The 17,667-nt window shown below is 56.8% G+C and overlaps 5 protein-coding genes across 5 annotated transcripts; 3 read left to right on the top strand and 2 right to left on the bottom strand.

The window, feature by feature from the left end:
• Positions 1-4,474: 4,474 nt before the first annotated feature.
• Positions 4,475-6,055, top strand: ColSpa_08718 (25S rRNA (adenine-N(1))-methyltransferase; the record flags this gene model as incomplete). The annotated part of the gene is made up of 1 exon (XM_049274930.1): positions 4,475-6,055. The coding sequence occupies one exon, from the start codon at positions 4,475-4,477 to the stop codon at positions 6,053-6,055; it is 1,581 nt and encodes a 526-aa protein (XP_049130887.1).
• Positions 6,056-6,572: 517 nt separating this feature from the next.
• Positions 6,573-7,838, bottom strand: ColSpa_08717 (DNA damage-inducible protein 1; the record flags this gene model as incomplete). Its single annotated transcript, XM_049274929.1, has 2 exons — positions 6,573-7,199; positions 7,278-7,838. The coding sequence occupies 2 exons, from the start codon at positions 7,836-7,838 to the stop codon at positions 6,573-6,575; spliced, it is 1,188 nt and encodes a 395-aa protein (XP_049130886.1).
• Positions 7,839-12,202: 4,364 nt separating this feature from the next.
• Positions 12,203-13,357, top strand: ColSpa_08716 (polyamine N-acetyltransferase 1; the record flags this gene model as incomplete). The annotated part of the gene is made up of 4 exons (XM_049274928.1): positions 12,203-12,481; positions 12,677-13,090; positions 13,149-13,235; positions 13,295-13,357. The coding sequence occupies 4 exons, from the start codon at positions 12,203-12,205 to the stop codon at positions 13,355-13,357; spliced, it is 843 nt and encodes a 280-aa protein (XP_049130885.1).
• A 602-nt stretch (positions 13,358-13,959) lies between these two features.
• On the bottom strand, positions 13,960-14,664 carry ColSpa_08715 (orotate phosphoribosyltransferase; the record flags this gene model as incomplete). Its single annotated transcript, XM_049274927.1, has 1 exon — positions 13,960-14,664. The coding sequence occupies one exon, from the start codon at positions 14,662-14,664 to the stop codon at positions 13,960-13,962; it is 705 nt and encodes a 234-aa protein (XP_049130884.1).
• A 659-nt stretch (positions 14,665-15,323) lies between these two features.
• ColSpa_08714 (nucleolar GTP-binding protein 1) lies at positions 15,324-17,570 on the top strand (the record flags this gene model as incomplete). Its single annotated transcript, XM_049274926.1, has 5 exons — positions 15,324-15,334; positions 15,401-15,855; positions 15,916-16,144; positions 16,203-17,445; positions 17,529-17,570. The coding sequence occupies 5 exons, from the start codon at positions 15,324-15,326 to the stop codon at positions 17,568-17,570; spliced, it is 1,980 nt and encodes a 659-aa protein (XP_049130883.1).
• Between the last annotated feature and the right edge of the window lie 97 nt (positions 17,571-17,667).

The following is a 17,667-nucleotide window of genomic DNA, read 5'->3' as shown; positions in this document are numbered from 1 at the left end:
AATTTTGAAGACGCTTAGGGTTGTCAGAGTAAGTGTTTATGGGACGAAAAGACAGGGGTGAAAGGGTGTAGGACGGAGACTAGCCGCCACAACCATGAATAGGATAGGGTACCCTTGAACTGTGAGTGGTGTTGGTGCCGTGAGTGTCATTCGCGCACCAGATTGGAGGTGCGGCAAGACAACGATGGCAGGGAGGAAACAACACAGACAGTGGCGTGCGACCGATCCATGACACCAAAAGTACAAGGCGTCGCCTTGCTCGGATCGACCCCATCTAGCGTCCAGTGCACTTCGTAGGCTAGTTGGATAGGGTCTCCTGCGTCTTCGCATCCGGATTCAAGGCCGCATCGGTGCCAACGTCAACCGGGGTACCCGTCCCTTGCATAGCAGAGACGAGGGATGCCGCACCCGTAGTGATTTTGGACATGTTCTTGAGTGCCATGGTGCTGTACCTGGGCGGCCCAAGGCCTAAGCCGTTTAGGGTCGGTCCCTCGGCTGCCACTGAAAGAGGGGGCCGACGGCGGCATCCACGTCTCTTGTCAGGGGCCTCGTGGCCCGAATCGAATGACAGCCCATCGGTGGATGTAGCGCACGGTAACAGGAAACATGATATCGGTCCGCTCGGCCTGGACCATTGCCCGGTCCCGTCCCCTTCGAGCAGCTGGGTTTTTGTTCTTTGGGGAGCTGGCTTGGGTAGGCTGGTGTGCGAAGGCGGGCAGGCAGAGAGTACAATGGCAAGTCTGGGGCCAGGCTCTCAAACCTACTCGTACGGCTCACTCTTCCCCCATGCAGAGACGCCATCCATTTCCATGACCTAATGTATGCAGACTTGATTGCGCGCGGAGATTGGGAGTTGGGATAGGAAAGTCGCCAAGCTGCTCAATTCAACGGCAGCGCCCAACAAACTCTGTCCTCGCATACCCGAGAGCCTGGCCAAGCTTATCTGAGCGCAGCCCAGGTATTGCGATCCGTATTTGCGCGGCATGGGCCATGGATTACAAATATGCTATCCGGTGTCTAAAAGATGCCGTCGCCTGAGTCGTATTGTAGAGAACACGGGGCGGGGTGCAAATGATGGAGATGCCGAATATGATCTTCGTCCCCGGTTTGAGAGGTCTAGACCTCCAGCCAGACAGGGTTCCCGGCCTGGCCCCTCGTCCGGAGTCCGCCCTGAACGATGACCAAGACGTGATCCGGTGGTGTGAAAACGGTCGGCATGGGATAGAAAAAGTGTCCAGCTGTCCGTTGTCCGCTGTCCGGTCGAGTTTTAATTCGCACGTTAATGTCTTTCACCGCAGTGCGTAACATGAGCTGCCCATTCGCCGCGGAAAAAACAATAATCGGCCAGGTCTGCAGAGTGTAGCTGTATAACCGGCAACCCGTCATGGAAGTGGCATCCAGATCGTTGGCTGCGCCAGAGGATGTGGCGTTCTAGGCGGGATGGGTGCCATCCCATCCACCCACTAGCTTTGGACCGACTTGCCATGTGCCGAGCGGGACACTAAGGTTTTTTCAAGGCCAGGGTTTTCGAAGAAGCCGTCTCTGTTTGAAATTTCACGTATGGAGGGGCATGGTCTGATGATCCATAACGCTTGCGCCTAGGGGCCGTCGTGAGTAATGACTTGAGCCAGTAAGTTCGGTGAGCCGGGGCAGGATGCCTCCATACCCGGGTGTATGTGTCCGACTTGTTGCCTAGACAAAAGCAACGCTACCAGCTGCCGGGTGCGAGTATTTCGCCGGGGACACACCCAACGGGGAGTGACTGGTTTCAACATATCGCTGAAATCCCAGCAACAACCCCCCAGTCTCGGGACGCCTTCTCATCCGACACCCAGCCAAACCAATAGCACGTTCCCGACCTCTTGGACGGTGTGACCGACGACTAGTCACAGTACAATGAACTAACTTGCTTAGAGTGCAACACAAACGTCGCGCATTGTCGAACCAGAGGAGTCGCGCTGAGCACTACGGACCACTTCTGGCCACACGCTGCTGAACGACACTGGCCACATCCAGCATTTATCGATTGCCTCGTAACTCTCGGTGCCCCTCGAGATGGACAGGGACACACCTTGGCATCGCGCCCCGGATCTTTACTGTATCTGATCTGGACGGAAGCCCACAATGACGGCCACCGCAGGTCAACATGCAGGTAGCCTTCTCGCAGTCGCACGTTCCGGCTCAAGGCTTACATATCACCCGGCGGTATGAGTATCGTTTCTGGATACCTGGTGTGTATGGGCTAGAGGTGACTCCCACTCGGTGCTCCGTCGGACGCCCCGGTTTGGTATCAGCCCACCAGTCAGACAGAGACGCTTCTGGCGATGCCCTCAATAGGTCCCGTGTATCAGAGCATAATTGCCTTCACCGAGAGCTTTGCGTCTGTCCGAGTTTTTGCCGATGACAAGGATACTCGGGTTTTCCATCTCACATGACATTGTCTTCGAGCTCTCCATAAGGGACCGATCTGGTAGACTGGTCGCTGCCCCCAAATGTTGCTATCCGTCTTGCCGTGCCGGCATGCCCTAACTTGCCGTTCTTTATTTGCGCGCAGACAACTTCAAAAAGATCCAGGAACAACTTCCCATAGAGCCGGATAATGCGCCGTGCCCGTAATTTCGGGACAAAGGTCGGGGCTTCTGCGAGTTGAACCGACCGTTCGCCGAATAGACCTCCCACATGCGTGTCAGTGGCTCACATGGATTTGAGTCGTCCTGGCTTTACCCACGGAGAATTGCCTTCTGCCCATAAACTACGTCGACTTGACCAGGCTGGTGATTCTAGCGCCATCGCCGAAACGACAGCCAACGGTCGCAATTGCGTTGAATCAGGGGATGACCGGATTCACATTACGACGCATTTGCCAGTGCAGACCAGTGCTTCCTTCGAGAACGAGTTCGGCGATCGTTGTGGTACCTAGAAGAACCTGCCTAACAAGGGGTTCCTGACCTCTGGGTTGCTTGTCCACCACCGCAATCTACACCTCGTTTCACCCAGAATATTGTACGAGGAGCGGCTCTTCAGACCCAAGCTTCCGCAGATCGGTGCCGTCAAACACATTGAAGCCAAGGTGCAGCTCGGAGGCTTTTTCTGAAGGGTTCCAAGGTTCCCGTTGTATTATCTTTCCGTTCATCCATCGAATCTGGTTAGATCCTGAGAGAAGCGGGAGTAGAAGATGAGTGCTGATTGGGCATGTTGGAGTGCCTCCTAGTTGAGACTCGTAACCGCACTTGGTTGTTGACGTCGTTGACAAACCGGAGGGGACGATCTGGCGGCTACGTGCTGTGCAGAACTATGAGCTTTGAAGACCGAACTGCATGTTTCATTTCATTTTCGACCTGTCCAGCCCAAAGCTAGAGTCGCTGAGGCCATGTGTGGTGGGCAGTATGGTCAGTAACCAATAGCGATCAACTCATTGCCGGAAAAAGTAGGGTGTCTTGTAGGTATCACATGTCGTCGTGACCAAGACGAGCTTCGAGATCCTGGAGACTCATACGAAGTCCGCCGATCATGCGGTCTCCCACAATGGATAATGTACACTGCAGGATCTTTTCCAGGGGGGTTGAGGAGCAAGGCTCGGTTCGGGACAATTGACGACATAGTTCCACAATAGTCCGATCCTGCAATTAATTGGGGTAAGCAGTGCGAAGCAGGCAGGCAGGCGGACGTCAACTGGGCGGTTGGACAAGACTGAAGACCTGTGGTTGTCGGATTCGATCAAGAGTGGTGAGGGAACGTTCCTGGAGTCGTGGAGGCCGCCATACAACAAAGGGCTGGTACAGCCCTAGTTGCGCCAAGGCGGTCCAGCTGCTGTTGAAAAGGTGGCACCAGACCGCCTTGTTGAGATGTGGCAGCCGCCATTGCAGCCATATCAGAGGATCTAGATCAGCTAACGCAAGGCCGTTGCATGGTCGAGCGAGGCTCCAGATTGATGATTGATAGTTGACAATGGCATCTTCCTGGTCCGCATCAGATTCCAACATCAACAAGACGTTACCGTTGCTGGTACAATCCACTGGCCACGGTCATACAACAAAAGCTCCAACGTCGATTTCATCGTCATTCTTGCCGTTCTCCTCGGCAGACTCAACCGGTTGCCGCAAGCCCTGAGCCGTGATAGAAACGATTACGTAATAAAGACGGCGAGGAATTCAGAGGTTCTGCAAGGTAGACGTCGAGGATGGGGATGAGAAGAAGCCGCGGGATGCAGCTGTGGTAAATGGGAGGAAAGAGAGGTGGGGGGCGCACGGCCCACCCTCACTTATCCCATCCTAGCGCCGATCAGTAGGCAGGGGTGCGATAAGCGATTCTCTGGGGAAGGGAAGGGAAAAAAAAAATTCAAAGTGGATGAGGCATGAGACTGAGACTGAGCATGAGCATGAGCTACAACTCACCCATTACAACACCACTTTCATATTCCCTTGGCGTCGTCACATAAACCAAGCACTGCGAACCACTCCAGGCATTTCTCAAGATGTTCGCCGTACCAGGATGGTCCGTCTCGGCGGACGCCCTGAAGCCCGAAACTCAGAGCGGCAAGAAGAAGAACAACACGTCGAAGAACAACAGCGCGAAGAAGCGCAAGAGGGCCAACAAGGAGGAAAAGATCCCCGGCACGGGTGCGAACTCGGTCATGGTCAACCAGCGTGTGTTTGGAGAGGGGAAGGATGACGAGTCCAAGAAGGGGGGCAAAAGAGCTGCGCCGGCGAACGAGGTTGAGGACGACGACGCCGACGAGGCGACCACCCCCAAGCCGAGCAAGAAGCAAAAGAAGGACAGGAAGAGCGAAGGAGACGCACAGGAGACGCCCAGGTCCGACAAGAAGGACAAGAAGCAGAAGAAGGACAAGCCGAGCAAGCACGATGAGCCATCCTCGGGAACCCCCTCCAAGGCCCAGAAGCAAACGCCCAGCAAGGAACCCACTGCCGAGGACAAGAAGAAGGCGACCAAGGAAGCCGCGGCCGCCATCGCCGCCTCCGTACCCCCCGTCCCGCCGCCCGCGGCCAAGCTCACCCCGCTCCAGCGCTCCATGCGGCAAAAGCTCATCTCGGCGCGCTTCCGCCACCTCAACGAGACGCTCTACACCCGCCCGTCGGCTGAGGCCTACCAGCTCTTCGAGGACTCACCTGAGATGTTCTCCGAGTACCACGAAGGGTTCCGCCGTCAGGTCGAGGTCTGGCCCGAGAACCCCGTCGACGGGTACATCCGCGACATCAAGCTCCGCGCAAAGGCCCGCTACCCCAACGCCCGCGGCCGTCCCGGGGCGCAACCCGTGCCCTCCGGGCCCGCCCCGCTCCCGCGCACCGACGGCGTGTGCCACGTCGCGGACCTGGGCTGCGGCGACGCCCGCCTCGCGTCGACGCTGGAGCCCGAGGCCAAGAAGCTCAAGCTCAACGTCCTCAGCTACGACCTGCACTCCCCCGCCAAGCACGTCATCAAGGCCGACATCGCCAACCTGCCGCTGGCCGACGACTCGGTCGACGTCGCCATCTTCTGCCTCGCGCTCATGGGCACCAACTGGATCGACTTCGTCGAGGAGGCCTACCGCATCCTCCACTGGAAGGGCGAGCTCTGGGTCGCTGAGATCAAGTCCCGCTTCGGCCCCGTGCGCCAGAAGAACGCCGTCGTTTCGCACAGCGTCGGAAACCGCAAGAAGGCGGCGGCCGCCGCCGCCGCAACCAAGAAGGCCAAGGGCGGCGAGCCGGAGGAGACGGATGCGGACCGCGTCGCCCTCGCCGTCGAGGTCGACGGCCACGAGGACAAGCGCGGCGAGACGGACGTGTCGGCCTTTGTCGAGGCCCTGAGGAAGCGCGGCTTCGTGCTGGCGGGCGAGGGCGAGGGCAACAGGGGCGCCGTGGACCTGTCCAACAGGATGTTTGTCAAGATGCGCTTCATCAAGGGCGCGGCGCCCACCAAGGGCAAGGGTCTCGCTGCGGCCAAGGCGGCCGGCTTCGTCGAAAAGGAAAAGAAGCAGAAGCGCTTCGTGTGGGACACGGAGGAGGACAAGGTGGACGAGACGGCCATCTTGAAGCCGTGCGTGTACAAGATCCGGTGATCCGGTTGTCTGTATGCTTCCGGGGGTGTGTGTGCTTGGTAAATAAAAAGTTACATCTGCTTAGATTATGCTGGGACAAGGGGGTTTCGCGGACCCGAAACTCGCTCGAAAACAGATTTGTAATTTCGGTCAGAGCAAGCTGTCGTTGTGCTTGGCCTAGCGCGAAGTGCTCGCCGTCGTCGTCGTTGTCGTCGTCGTCTTCGCCATCATTGATCCATAAGGCACATGGCACAAGTCACAGTGATTTGAGGGGACGAAGACATTGGCAGGAAGGCCGTTCAACGCAAGGCCTTTGAACGCTAATCCAGGGTTGTATTATCAAGGTCTCAACGTGTGGAAATGCTCTATCGTTCGCTTCAATGCAACCCGCGTCAATCTGCGTATGCACCACGACGAGTCTAAGTTACCTCCCAAGTCGAGTGTTCCGTAACCGTTCATGCCAACCGTTCCGACCATGCGTCCGTTCTATGCAGGCCCTGCTCAACCAAAACAATACCCGATGCGCCCCTGAAGCAGTCTATGCCCCGAACAAGAGACCGGCGGCGAACTCGACATTGCCACCTGTTGCTTGCAACGCATTGACAGCGGCCTCTCGAGGGAACCCCAAGGCCATAAGCTGATTGATGTGTTCCTCGGGGAAGCTCGGAGCCGCAGCCTGCTGCTGAGGCGCCTGCTGCGCCTGCTGAGGAGGGTTCTGCTGCGGCGCGGCCGCGGCAGCGCCCTGCGGACCGCTGACGACACCAGAACGTTGACCAATGGTCGTACCGGCAGGTCCCGGTAGCCTAGGTTCCTCTTCCAAAGCCTCCTCGCTCTCCTTGGGAATCTCGGCCTCGCCCAAAAACGGCACTTCCTCGCCCTGGATGATCAGCTTGTCCTTGGCCAAGTCGATGCTGGCTTGGTAACGCTTGAGCATGTCAAGACCGAGAAGAAGCTCCACCTGCTTGCCCTCCATGACAGTGAAGCTGCAAGGCAGGAACATTGAGCCGACCTTAATCTGGGCGGAGTGCACGCGACCGATGATGTTGGCGGTGCCTACACCACGGGCCACTCCTGCGAATCGCTTGTCGACAAGTCTCATGATGCCGCAGGCCTCGGCGCACGACGGAGACATGATCGTGGCCTGCGCTCCAGAATCGACGAGTGCCTTTACTCTGTGACCGTTCACCTCGACGTCGACATACAGCATGTGTACCCGTCCAAACACTGTGTGGAGTTAGCTTACGGTTCCGACGTCCGGCGCGTCGCCGCCCGTGCCATCCATACCTTCGGGGTTATGCTCCATGGCGTTCTGGAGGTTCTCCATGACTCTCTCCTGGCGGATCATTTCCTCGATCTTAGCCTGGGCCTCGACATCAAAGGGGTCCTCGTTCAGCCGTGCAATCTGTCTCTGGCGCTCCTCGCGTTCTCTCTGCTCTCGGTCATAGCTGTCGTTGAAAAGCTGGGCGAATCTCTGCGGGTCGTCAAGCGCGGCGGCGAGCTGGGGCTGCTGGCGGGTGGCTTCGGCACGCAGGTTGGGGTCGCCGAGGATTTGTAGGCGGATGAGCTCCGGGTCTTGTCCTCCCGGTCGTCGGCGCGGCGGACCTCTTCTACCCTGGTCCGGCACACCAGTGCTTCCTTGCATGTCCCTCACGTGCAGTGCCAGCATCTCGCCGTCGGCAATCTGCAGCTGCTCCATCGTCTTGGTATCATCCTGGATCAAGCGACCGTTGTGGTAGAGGTGTTGGGATGTAGGAGCGATCGTGGTCTCGGCCTGGATAGCTTCGCGGAGGGTCGATACAGGCATGTCCGGAAAGATCTCCAGCGTAAGAAGATCCTGGTCCTCAATCTCGGGGTTCGTTATGCTCAGTGTGATGCGCCTGGCGGGATAACTGTCAGTCGGAAGACTTATTTGGTTTCACTGTGAACAGCAAAGCTTACATGGTGGGCGATTGTCCTGGTGCAGGAGGGCTCTTGTTCAGTCTTCTTTACCCAGCTGGTTAATGGCGGGACGGTTCTCAGGCGGTGAGAAACAAGGCAGAAGAACCTAAAGCTGCTGACAAGCCGTTGAGTTTCACGATTACGAAAGCGAAGTGGAAGTTAGGCTCAGCACGGAGCTGCGGGTGAAGGAGGGGTGTGCTTTGTGGAGGGGCCAGAATTCAGGCAACACAACAGATGACGTCTCATCCAAAAAGTAAATAGTTGGAGGATAGAAGCGTATAACGGTCTCGACTGGAGGAGCGCTCTGAGGAAGGAAGGGGAAAAAAAGTTTCGATTGGATGACGGAGTTGTTGGGCTGTGTTGGATGATTGGACAGCAGGAATGAGATGCGTCGACGGGGGGTTCTTGAGGTAAGGCAAGGGAGGCGGAAGAGCGAAGGTGGAAGACACAGAGTAAGGTAGGTAGGTAGGTAGAGCAGGGTAGAGAGCTCGTGCCACCACAGAGGTACCCTTTTGAGTGTTTCGTCAAGAAAGTGGGTGCAGTGACGAGACCCCTACGTTTCCCCCGTTTGCGTTCTGTACACTAGCTTGCAGTTGGCCCGGGACGGGGGGCGACGGGGGACGGGGATGGGATGGGGGCGTGGGTGGCCAGGCCAGGACCGGACCGGACAGGACAGGACAGGCCAGGCTAGGACAGAGCAAACCGAATGCTGTACTGCGTGCGTAAACACATAGTACATACCTGTGTACTGTAAGCGTGGCGCAGGGGAGAAAGAAGCACTAGCCAGTGGCCACGCCGAGCGGAAGCTGATGGAAGCCCACAGGAACTTGCCCGCTTGCTGGGCCTAGGTCTGTTTGTCCGGCCAGACTGTTAACAACTAACTCCACAGTACAACAACACTGGCAGCTTGTTTTAACCCGACGATCCCGTTCCGTTGGACACACGGCGCAAAGTGCACGTAGTCCTATGTACATTGCCCTCCATCTCCAACATTCCTTCCTTGCCCTTCAGGGGGCGTATTTGGCTTCACTGAGCACTGCTTACCCGCTTCCCAGCCCCGAGGTTGCTGAGGCCACACAGCATTGCAGGCAAGTCCCCCCCTCTAGCCGGCATATCAGCCCCACGAGCTAATCGTTGACTAAGCCCCAAAGTACCTTCCAAGTATCGGCAGACGCGCGATGAGCCGTCTGCTACCTGACGTAAACCTGCGGCAGCTGCGCGAGCCAAGAAAGCGATTGAGAGCATCCTTGCAAGCGATTAAGGTAGGTAGGTAGTCAAGGTACTTCCGTCCTGATCAGGGTGCAAAACTTGAGATCTGTTTCTGTTTCCCCCCTCCCGCCTGAATTGTCTTCAGTTTGCCCAGTACACACTACGGTACAGAAATGGATACAGGTAGGTCACGGATCATCGAAATGGCCACCAATCGAAAGCCCCCGGCGACATCTCTCTCGCTCGACACCACCTGTGGGCTTCTGTGCGATGATGACAAACATACGGGCACCGTACCTGAAGCTGAAGGAAAGTAGGACCAACTTGTCTGACGCTCGCAAAGTTAGTATGCAATCTGCATGGGCCTGCCTAATAGCATACCTCGACCCCATTCGCGCCGTCTGGATGCTGCCCATCGTTCAGGCTACACGCGGGACAAGCATGCAAGCCGTTTTTTATACATGATTGCGGCATGCGAGGCCACACTTCTGCATTAGCCTTGACGGGAAGCGTAACGTATCAACACATGCTTCCTCATATTCTACAAAATCTGACCAAGACGAGAAAGGTGCAGCCCGTGCCTTGCATCATGTCGGGCTGCCTGACATTGTCTCGCGAGGCCCGACCGAATATTTCTTTTCTGCTTGTATACTGATAGAGAATGCTCCCAACATGGTTGGCGGTGCCCTTCCCGTCACGCCAAAGAGGCTGCGAAGCAAGCCACGCTCATTGCTCCAGACGCATTTGCAAGTGCCGAAGATGAATGTCTGAGACAGCATGTGGGATGACCTGGTAAGAGGAGGATCAACCCTTCCAATCTGGGGCCGCTCAACGTTGTCTCACCAATGTCATCTCAAAGTCGAGTGATCGGCTCTGTTAACTCCGCTGGAGGGTCGGAACTCTAGTCAGCTCGATGCTGGGCTCTCCAGTCGATCGACTCCGAGACCCAATACGAGCCTTTTTGCAGCTGCTTGGCATTCAGTGTTTCCCACCAGCTGCTTTCTTCTGTCCTATCGAGTTCTCCCGGGAACCGCGATTCACCTTCTCAGCCTAAGCAACTTATAACCTTTCATCACCGAGTCCAAGACAACTCAGACAACCTTGTCCAAGAGGGGTTGAGTCGCACCTCGCTCGGATCATTCAGACTGCGCTCATCTGACGCCGTCGGGTCCAAAAGTGCCTCACATATCTAGGCCTTATTGAGCCTGCTGCATATGCGACAGCGAGGCGGGGCAATGCAACTCTGGATCGCTGTCCCGGAAAGATTCTCGAAAATCGATGCTGCACTTACGTCCGCTTTGGTTAACTCTGGCAGGTGTGGGCATACCGCAGTTCAGTTTTCCGGCTCAGTTCCTCGGTTCCTCGGATTTAGACGAGACATTGGGTCTGGGCCTGGGTCTGGGTCTGGGGCCCTTCAGTCAGACCCGTCTTTGCCCATCACACGCAGTTCAATGAGTGACGGCAACCTCCGACTATGTGCTGCAGCAGAAAGTCCAAAGCGGATAGTGCATATTTTGGAAGAGGTTCCGAGGGCGGCCGACGGTGGAGTATAAACACGATAGACCAAGCTGCATTATGTATAGTCAGGGCAAAGGAGCAATAAACCTGTCAGCCAAGGCCTGGCAACTAACATGTTCGCCTGCTTACGGCTTTCTTAAAAGTCCGAACTCTGCACTCCTTTTGTCACCCTTTCCCTAAAAAGCCACTGTCTATTGCTATTCGTTGCCTGATGCCTGCCTGGGTCACTGGGGTGCACTGACAGCTGGCTGGGACTAACTTACAGACAATCCGTCGATGTCGATGGTAACCATTAGAAAACAAAGCCATCCTAGCAGATTCCGTTCCTTTTGGGCCGACGCTGCTCAGTACTCGCTGTGCCACTGTGCGGTAGAGGTTGGCTCATTGTGGGGAAAAGGTACATGTTAAGTCAGTGATCCTCACCTTCGGTTACAGTCTCCCCAACTGTACAGCCTCTCCAACTGTACAGCCTCTCAAGACCATCAAACCAGCTTTGCCCTTGCCCTTGGGGGCTTGAACTGAACTGAAAGAAGGCGATGGGATCCATTGTTAACCGCATTGCCTTGCAAACGGGTATTTCCTTACCCTACCATCTTACAGAAGAGACACAGCATCAACCGCATCATCTAGCCTAACGTCGCAACCAGAGGAATCTCAAGGAAGAGGGGCAATAAGATGGAGACTGGCACGAAGTCGCCCATGGGCCAAACAGGCCACACAACTGTGCCATTGCGGATAGGTCAGTCACGCGACAAACACATCATACACCATGCCAGCTCGGGCGCATCCAATGGAGTATGTTTCCTATGTAATGGCAAGCCATTGAACTCCAATTCCTTCTTCATCTTCTTCCAGACCAGCGCAAATCCAACTGCTTTTCTACCAACTTCATACTTTTGCGCTGGCCTTGTCCCCTTTTCTCCTTTGGCTCAGGTCATCCGCACCTGCACTCGCCATTCCTGTTCTCGCCCGTCACAGCGCATTGTGCCGCCTGTCTCAGCCCGAGACCACTTTAGGCTTTCTTCCTCTGTTATCCGCTGTCCGACACCCGCTCTGCCCCCGGAACTTTGGTGCTCAACCGGCCTAGGATATCGGTCATTCGGCCGCCCATTACCTGATTCACAGCCCCATCCGGCCCCGCCCTGCAACGTCAGCGCCGAGTTGAATCGCCGGTGTCATCCGTCGCCCTCCGTGTCTGCACCCGCTCAATCAGTCGCCCGGCGCACCAGCGGCAGCGCCCGCCTTGTCTGGCCTCCGCTTTGAGCCTTGCTTTCGCTTTGTCGTGGTATCCTTTCTCTTCTTTACAAATCAGCAAGGAATAACTTGACAGAGGAAGGCACTTATCTGATTACCTTGGCCCTTCTCTCTGTGTCCAAGCATTTCTCTCATACTTCAATCCTCCTTACCCTCCCCCACATCGTATACTTCTCTCACCATCAAGCCTCATTTCCTCCAACTACCGTCCAAGAACCAGGCTACATCATCTTCCACCAGCTCTTCGCCATGCCTGATAAAAAGGATCCCCCCATCGCGAAGGCGGACGGCAACGCATCCGACTGCGCTATCGACGATTCCGACTATGGCGACGAGTCCTACGTCGATGCCCAGAAGTCTATTTCCGACCTCAAAAAGAGACGCGCTTCGGGCCGTCTGAGCCTGTGTGACTTGCCGTTCCGCTGGAGTCCCTTGGTTCTGCCACTTACCGAGTCCAACGTCGACTCTTGCGTCGTTCTCGACGAGGCTGCTTTTCCCGACCCTGATCACCGCACTGCGCGCGAGAAGGTGAGTTTTACATGTCCCTCGTTTTCGTCGTTTACCCCTCCCTTGATATCCTGCTGCCTCTGAGCCGCTTGCCTTCGAGTCCCCGTGGTTTGCCTCGAGAGTTGCTCGATTCGCGCGAGAATGAGACCATCGTGGGGTGCATTTCCAAATGCCGTTGGTGCTCCAACCCTCACTCATACTTACACATCATCCTAGTTCGAGTACCGCCTCTCGAATTGCTCAAACATCTGCACTGGACTCTTCTGCAGCATTGTCCCGAGCAAGGCCGAGGGCTTCCCGCTCCCGACTATCGCAGTCGCCAGTGTCGTTGAGACTGGTCGCGCGGACGAGGCCAAGATGGTTCTGCTCGGTCACGTCCTCGCGACCCTCGGCAACGGCCCCGTTGTCACCGACGAAGACATGGCCTATCCTGAGAACTGGCGCACCCAGAAGTCGTGCAAGGACTCGAGTCTCGGCCACAAGGTCATGGGCCGCACCCTCTGCCTTCACTCCTTTGCCATCCTTCCCAAGTTGCAAAATTGCGGCCTGGGCAGGCTGCTCATGAAGGCATACCTGCAGCAGATCAACGAGTCCGGTATTGCTGATCGTATCGCTCTGATTTGCCAGGACGTAAGTTCACTAATGCATCCTATTTCCTTCGTTGCTGGTCGATACTGACATGGCACAGTGGATGGTTAGTTACTACCAGCGCTTTGGCTTCAGGTGTCTTGGTCGCAGCAAGACCTCCTTCGCCGGCGGCAATTGGAATGACATGGTAAGGAAATTTGTGACTCTCATCCCCTCACAGTTGATGACTAACACCCTTTTCAATAGGTCTTTGACCTCTCCGGGCCCCCCAAGAAATCCATCGACGCCCTTTTGACGCAAGACGAGTAGAACCGCGCCCTCCGCCTCAAGGGTGTCCGTTGAGGGCTTTAACCGTCCGTTCTGTACCTGTGCTCTCTCATCGAGGGACGAGACTTTCATAGTCTTTCGGTTCCGAACGAATAAACGGGAAAGGATGATGGGTACATGGGTGCATACACCGCGGTCGCCGGGATGAGACGACTGCACGTTTGCATGGATTAATGGCTTTGCTTTTTTCTTTTCTTGCTTTCTTTACCTCCCGCGTAACGATACCCGTGGGATGAAAAATCTCCAAAAACGGTATCGGACACGCACGTTGAGGCAAACGACCGGACGAGGATCATGACATAGAGTGCCCTTGCCTCTGAGAAGAGATGAGCAAGGGAAATACCACAAGAGTTTTACTGTTAAACCCCATACTTTTGGTGTTCATTTCCGCGTGAGGTATTTTCATATGCGCACGCCGCTTCCCAGATCGCTTTTATCATCCTATGCGCCTGACCCAAAGAGGCCCGACGAAGTTGTCCATCCCTATGAGCGCCAACCACTGACTATGAGCCAGACCCGACACCGATGCCATAATTCCAGCTTTTAAACCCTCCAACCAAACCAAGCCCCCTTTCCCCGAGAATTTAGTCGGTGGCCTTGTACTTGGCACGGTACTCCTCCGTCCGCTTGATGTCCTCGGCGGAAGCGAAGCTCTTGGCGCCCTCAATGATGTCGTCGAGCGTCAGGATGGCGAAGATGGGGATGCCGTACTCCTTCTTGATCTCGCCCAGGGCGCTGGGGCCGGGCTTGCTGTCATCGCCGTCGGCGGCGGGCAGCTTCTCCATGCGGTCGAGCGCAACAACAATGCCGACGACCTCGCCGCCCTCCTTGCGGATCTTGGCAATGGCCTCGCGCTTGGCGGTGCCGGCGGTGATGACGTCGTCGACGATCAGGACCTTCTTGCCCTTGAGGGGCGCGCCGACAATGTTGCCGCCCTCGCCGTGGTCCTTGGCCTCCTTGCGGTCGAACGAGTAGCACGTGGTGCCGTAGCGGGCCGGGTCGAGCTCGGCGAGCTTGTCGGTAGTCGAGGTCGCGAGGGGGATGCCCTTGTAGGCCGGGCCGAAGACGACATCAAAGGCGAGGCCGGTGGCCTCGGCCGCCTCAATCACGGTGTGGGCGTAGGCGAGCGAGATGGCGCGGAGAAGGTCGGCGCGGTAGAAGTCGCCGGCGTTGAAGAAGTAAGGGGAGATGCGCTTCGACTTGAGCTCGAAGGAGCCGAACTTCAGGACGCCACCGTCGATGGCGGCCTTGAGGAAGTCCTGCTTGTAGGGGGGCAGCTGGGAGGCCATTTTGAATGGGGCTATTTGGGTTTCCTTTGGAACGGGAGAAACAAGGCGTGAGGGTTGGGGTCGGTCTTCCAGAATTTGGCTTGTCACAGGCTGGTGGATGAGAGTCTTCAAAAATCGAAGGACAGCTCCGGATACCCCTCCATCGATAGTCGTCTGCCCCGCGGGACGTGCCCCACCAAGAAAATTCGATCAAAAAAAAAAAAGTCGGGAAGAGGAGTCCGCAGTCCCTGCATGTACTCACTTTAACCCGCCGAGACACTATTGCACAGTAGGCTCAGCAACATTTCAAGCCAAAAATTTCATGAAAAAAGGTTAGCATTGCTCTATAGACCCAGAAAACCGACGAATGCATGGAGAGTACAGGTATCGGTAATGGGCCATCACTGGGTCTGGAATAGTTCAAAGTAGGTGGTAGAAGGAGCACACAGCAGAAAAAAACGGGCGCCAAGGATGAGATGCCAGGCCCCGTCGCTTTGGCACTTTTCGTCCGTGCGTCTGATAAGATAAGCAAACCGAAAAGTTTTTGTGTGCAGGAGGTTCGCCCCCCATCCTGAGTGCTTCGTCCAGTTCACCGACGGTGCACCTTGACCGATCGCAACATCTGAGGACTCTGCTTCAAGTTTTTCTCTTCCTCCAACGCAGACCCCCAGACGCCCAAAATGAAGACTCAGTACGTTCGATGGTGTCCCGCGCCTCTATTCTCCGATACAGTTTTGCTAATTCCCGTGAACTATAGGTGGAAGGACCTCCCCCCGGTCCCCAACTCGCAAGAGTTTCTCGACATCGTCCTCTCGAGGACGCAGCGCCGGCTGCCGACCCAGATCCGATCCGGTTTCAAGATCTCGAGAATCCGCGGCTTCTACACCCGCAAGGTCAAGTTCACCCAGGAGACCATCAGCGAGAAGCTCGGCCAGATCATCGAGTCGTTCCCTCGTCTCAACGACATCCACCCCTTCCACAAAGACCTGATCAACACCCTCTACGACGCCGACCACTTCAAGATCGCCCTCGGCCAGTTGTCCACCGCCAAGCACCTCATCGAGACCATCTCCAGAGACTACGTTCGCCTTCTCAAGTATGGCCAGTCGCTGTTCCAGTGCAAGCAGCTGAAGCGCGCCGCGCTTGGTCGCATGGCGACGCTCATCAAGCGCCTCAAGGACCCTTTGGTGTACCTTGACCAGGTCAGACAGCGTAAGTGACAAGATACAGCTTCTTTCCGGGCGCGCTTGAACTCACTGACATGCAACCCAGATCTTGGTCGTCTTCCCTCGATCGACCCCAACACCAGAACCCTGCTCATCACGGGTTTCCCCAACGTCGGAAAGTCTTCTTTCCTCAAGTCTGTCTCCAGAGCCGACGTCGACGTCCAGCCGTATGCTTTCACGACCAAGTCGCTCTTCTGCGGTCACTTTGACTACAAGTACCTTCGTTTCCAGTGCATTGATACCCCCGGTATTCTCGACCACCCCCTCGAGGAGATGTAAGCAAACAACCAGCCTCGCAAGATCCGTGGGATAGAGATATTGACCGTTGCGCAGGAACACCATTGAGATGCAGTCCGTTACCGCGATTGCCCATCTGCGCTCCGCCATCCTGTACTTCATGGATCTGAGTGAGCAGTGCGGCTACTCGATCCAGGCCCAGATCAACCTCTTCCAGAGCATCAAGCCCCTGTTCCAGAACAAGATTGTCTTCATCGTCGTCAACAAGATCGACGTCGTCAAGCCCGAGGACCTCGACGCCGCCACCCAGGCGCAGCTTCAGGGCCTGCTCAAGTCAGGCGAGGTTGAGATGCTCCAGCTGTCGTGCAACACGCAGGAGGGCGTCCAGAGCGTCAAGAACACCGTTTGCGAGCGTCTCATCGCCGAGCGCGTCTCCCAGAAGCTCAGCGCCGGCACCAACAGCAGCGGCAACATTGGCGGCCGCCTCGCCGACGTCATGGCCCGTATCCACGTGGCCCAGCCCGGCACCGCCCAGCCTCTGCAGACCTTCATCCCCGAGGGCGTCAAGAACCTCAAGAAGTACGACCGCGACGACCCTGAGCGCCGGCGCCTCGCCAAGGACGTCGAGGCCGACAACGGCGGCGCCGGCGTCTACAGCGTGGACATGCGCCAGGACTGGCTGCTCAAGAACCCCGAGTGGAAGCACGACAAGATCCCCGAGGTGTGGAACGGCCAGAACGTCTACGACTTCATCGACCCGGAGATCGACGCCAAGCTGCAGGCGCTCGAGGAGGAGGAGGAGCGCCTCGAGAAGGAGGGCTACTACGAGTCGGACGAGGAGCTCGACGACGAGGAGGAGGCCGACGTGCTCTCCAAGGCCGAGCTGATCCGCGAGAAGCAGGCCCTCATCCGCAACGAGGCCAAGATGAAGAAGCGCCTCAAGAACCAGGCCATCATCCCGCGCAAGTCCCAGAAGGTGCCGCTGTCCCAGATGGACGACGCCCTCGACCAGCTCGGTGTCGACACCACCGACATTGTCAACCGCGCCCGCGCCCAGTCCCGCCCCCGCGGCCGCTCTGCCGCCCGCTCCCGCGCCGGCACCGAGGACGTCGACATGATGGACATGGACGCCACCCCCAAGGAGCGTCTCCGCTCCCACAGCCGCGCCCGCAGCCAGAGCCGTGCCCCCATCGTCAACCGCCGCGAGGACGGTGTCCAGGACGTCGAAGACCGCACCAAGGCCGATCGCCTCGCCAAGCTGTCCCAGAAGAAGAGGAACCGCATGGCCAGACAGGGTGAGGGTGATCGCCACACCACTGTTTCTCTGCAAAGACATTTGGTAAGTTTTGATTCCCTGTCCTCACTCGCCCCCCGGCCCAAGGCCCCCCCTTCGCGACATCATGCTAACACCCCCCCACCTAGGTTGCCGGCAAGCGTGGCTTGGGCAAGAACCAGAGACGTTAAGACGCCCAGCCAGCGGTGGGAAGACGGTAATGGATGTTTACGGAAAGAGAATAAAAGTAGATATGCTCATTGTTGTTTTCGGAACCCTTTTGATTTC

Source organism: Colletotrichum spaethianum (genome assembly GCF_022836535.1).
Source record: "Colletotrichum spaethianum MAFF 239500 DNA, contig24, whole genome shotgun sequence".
Lineage (NCBI taxonomy): Eukaryota > Fungi > Ascomycota > Sordariomycetes > Glomerellales > Glomerellaceae > Colletotrichum > Colletotrichum spaethianum.
The sequence above is the reverse complement of the archived record's forward strand: the minus strand, read 5'-3'. Positions and strand labels throughout refer to the sequence as shown.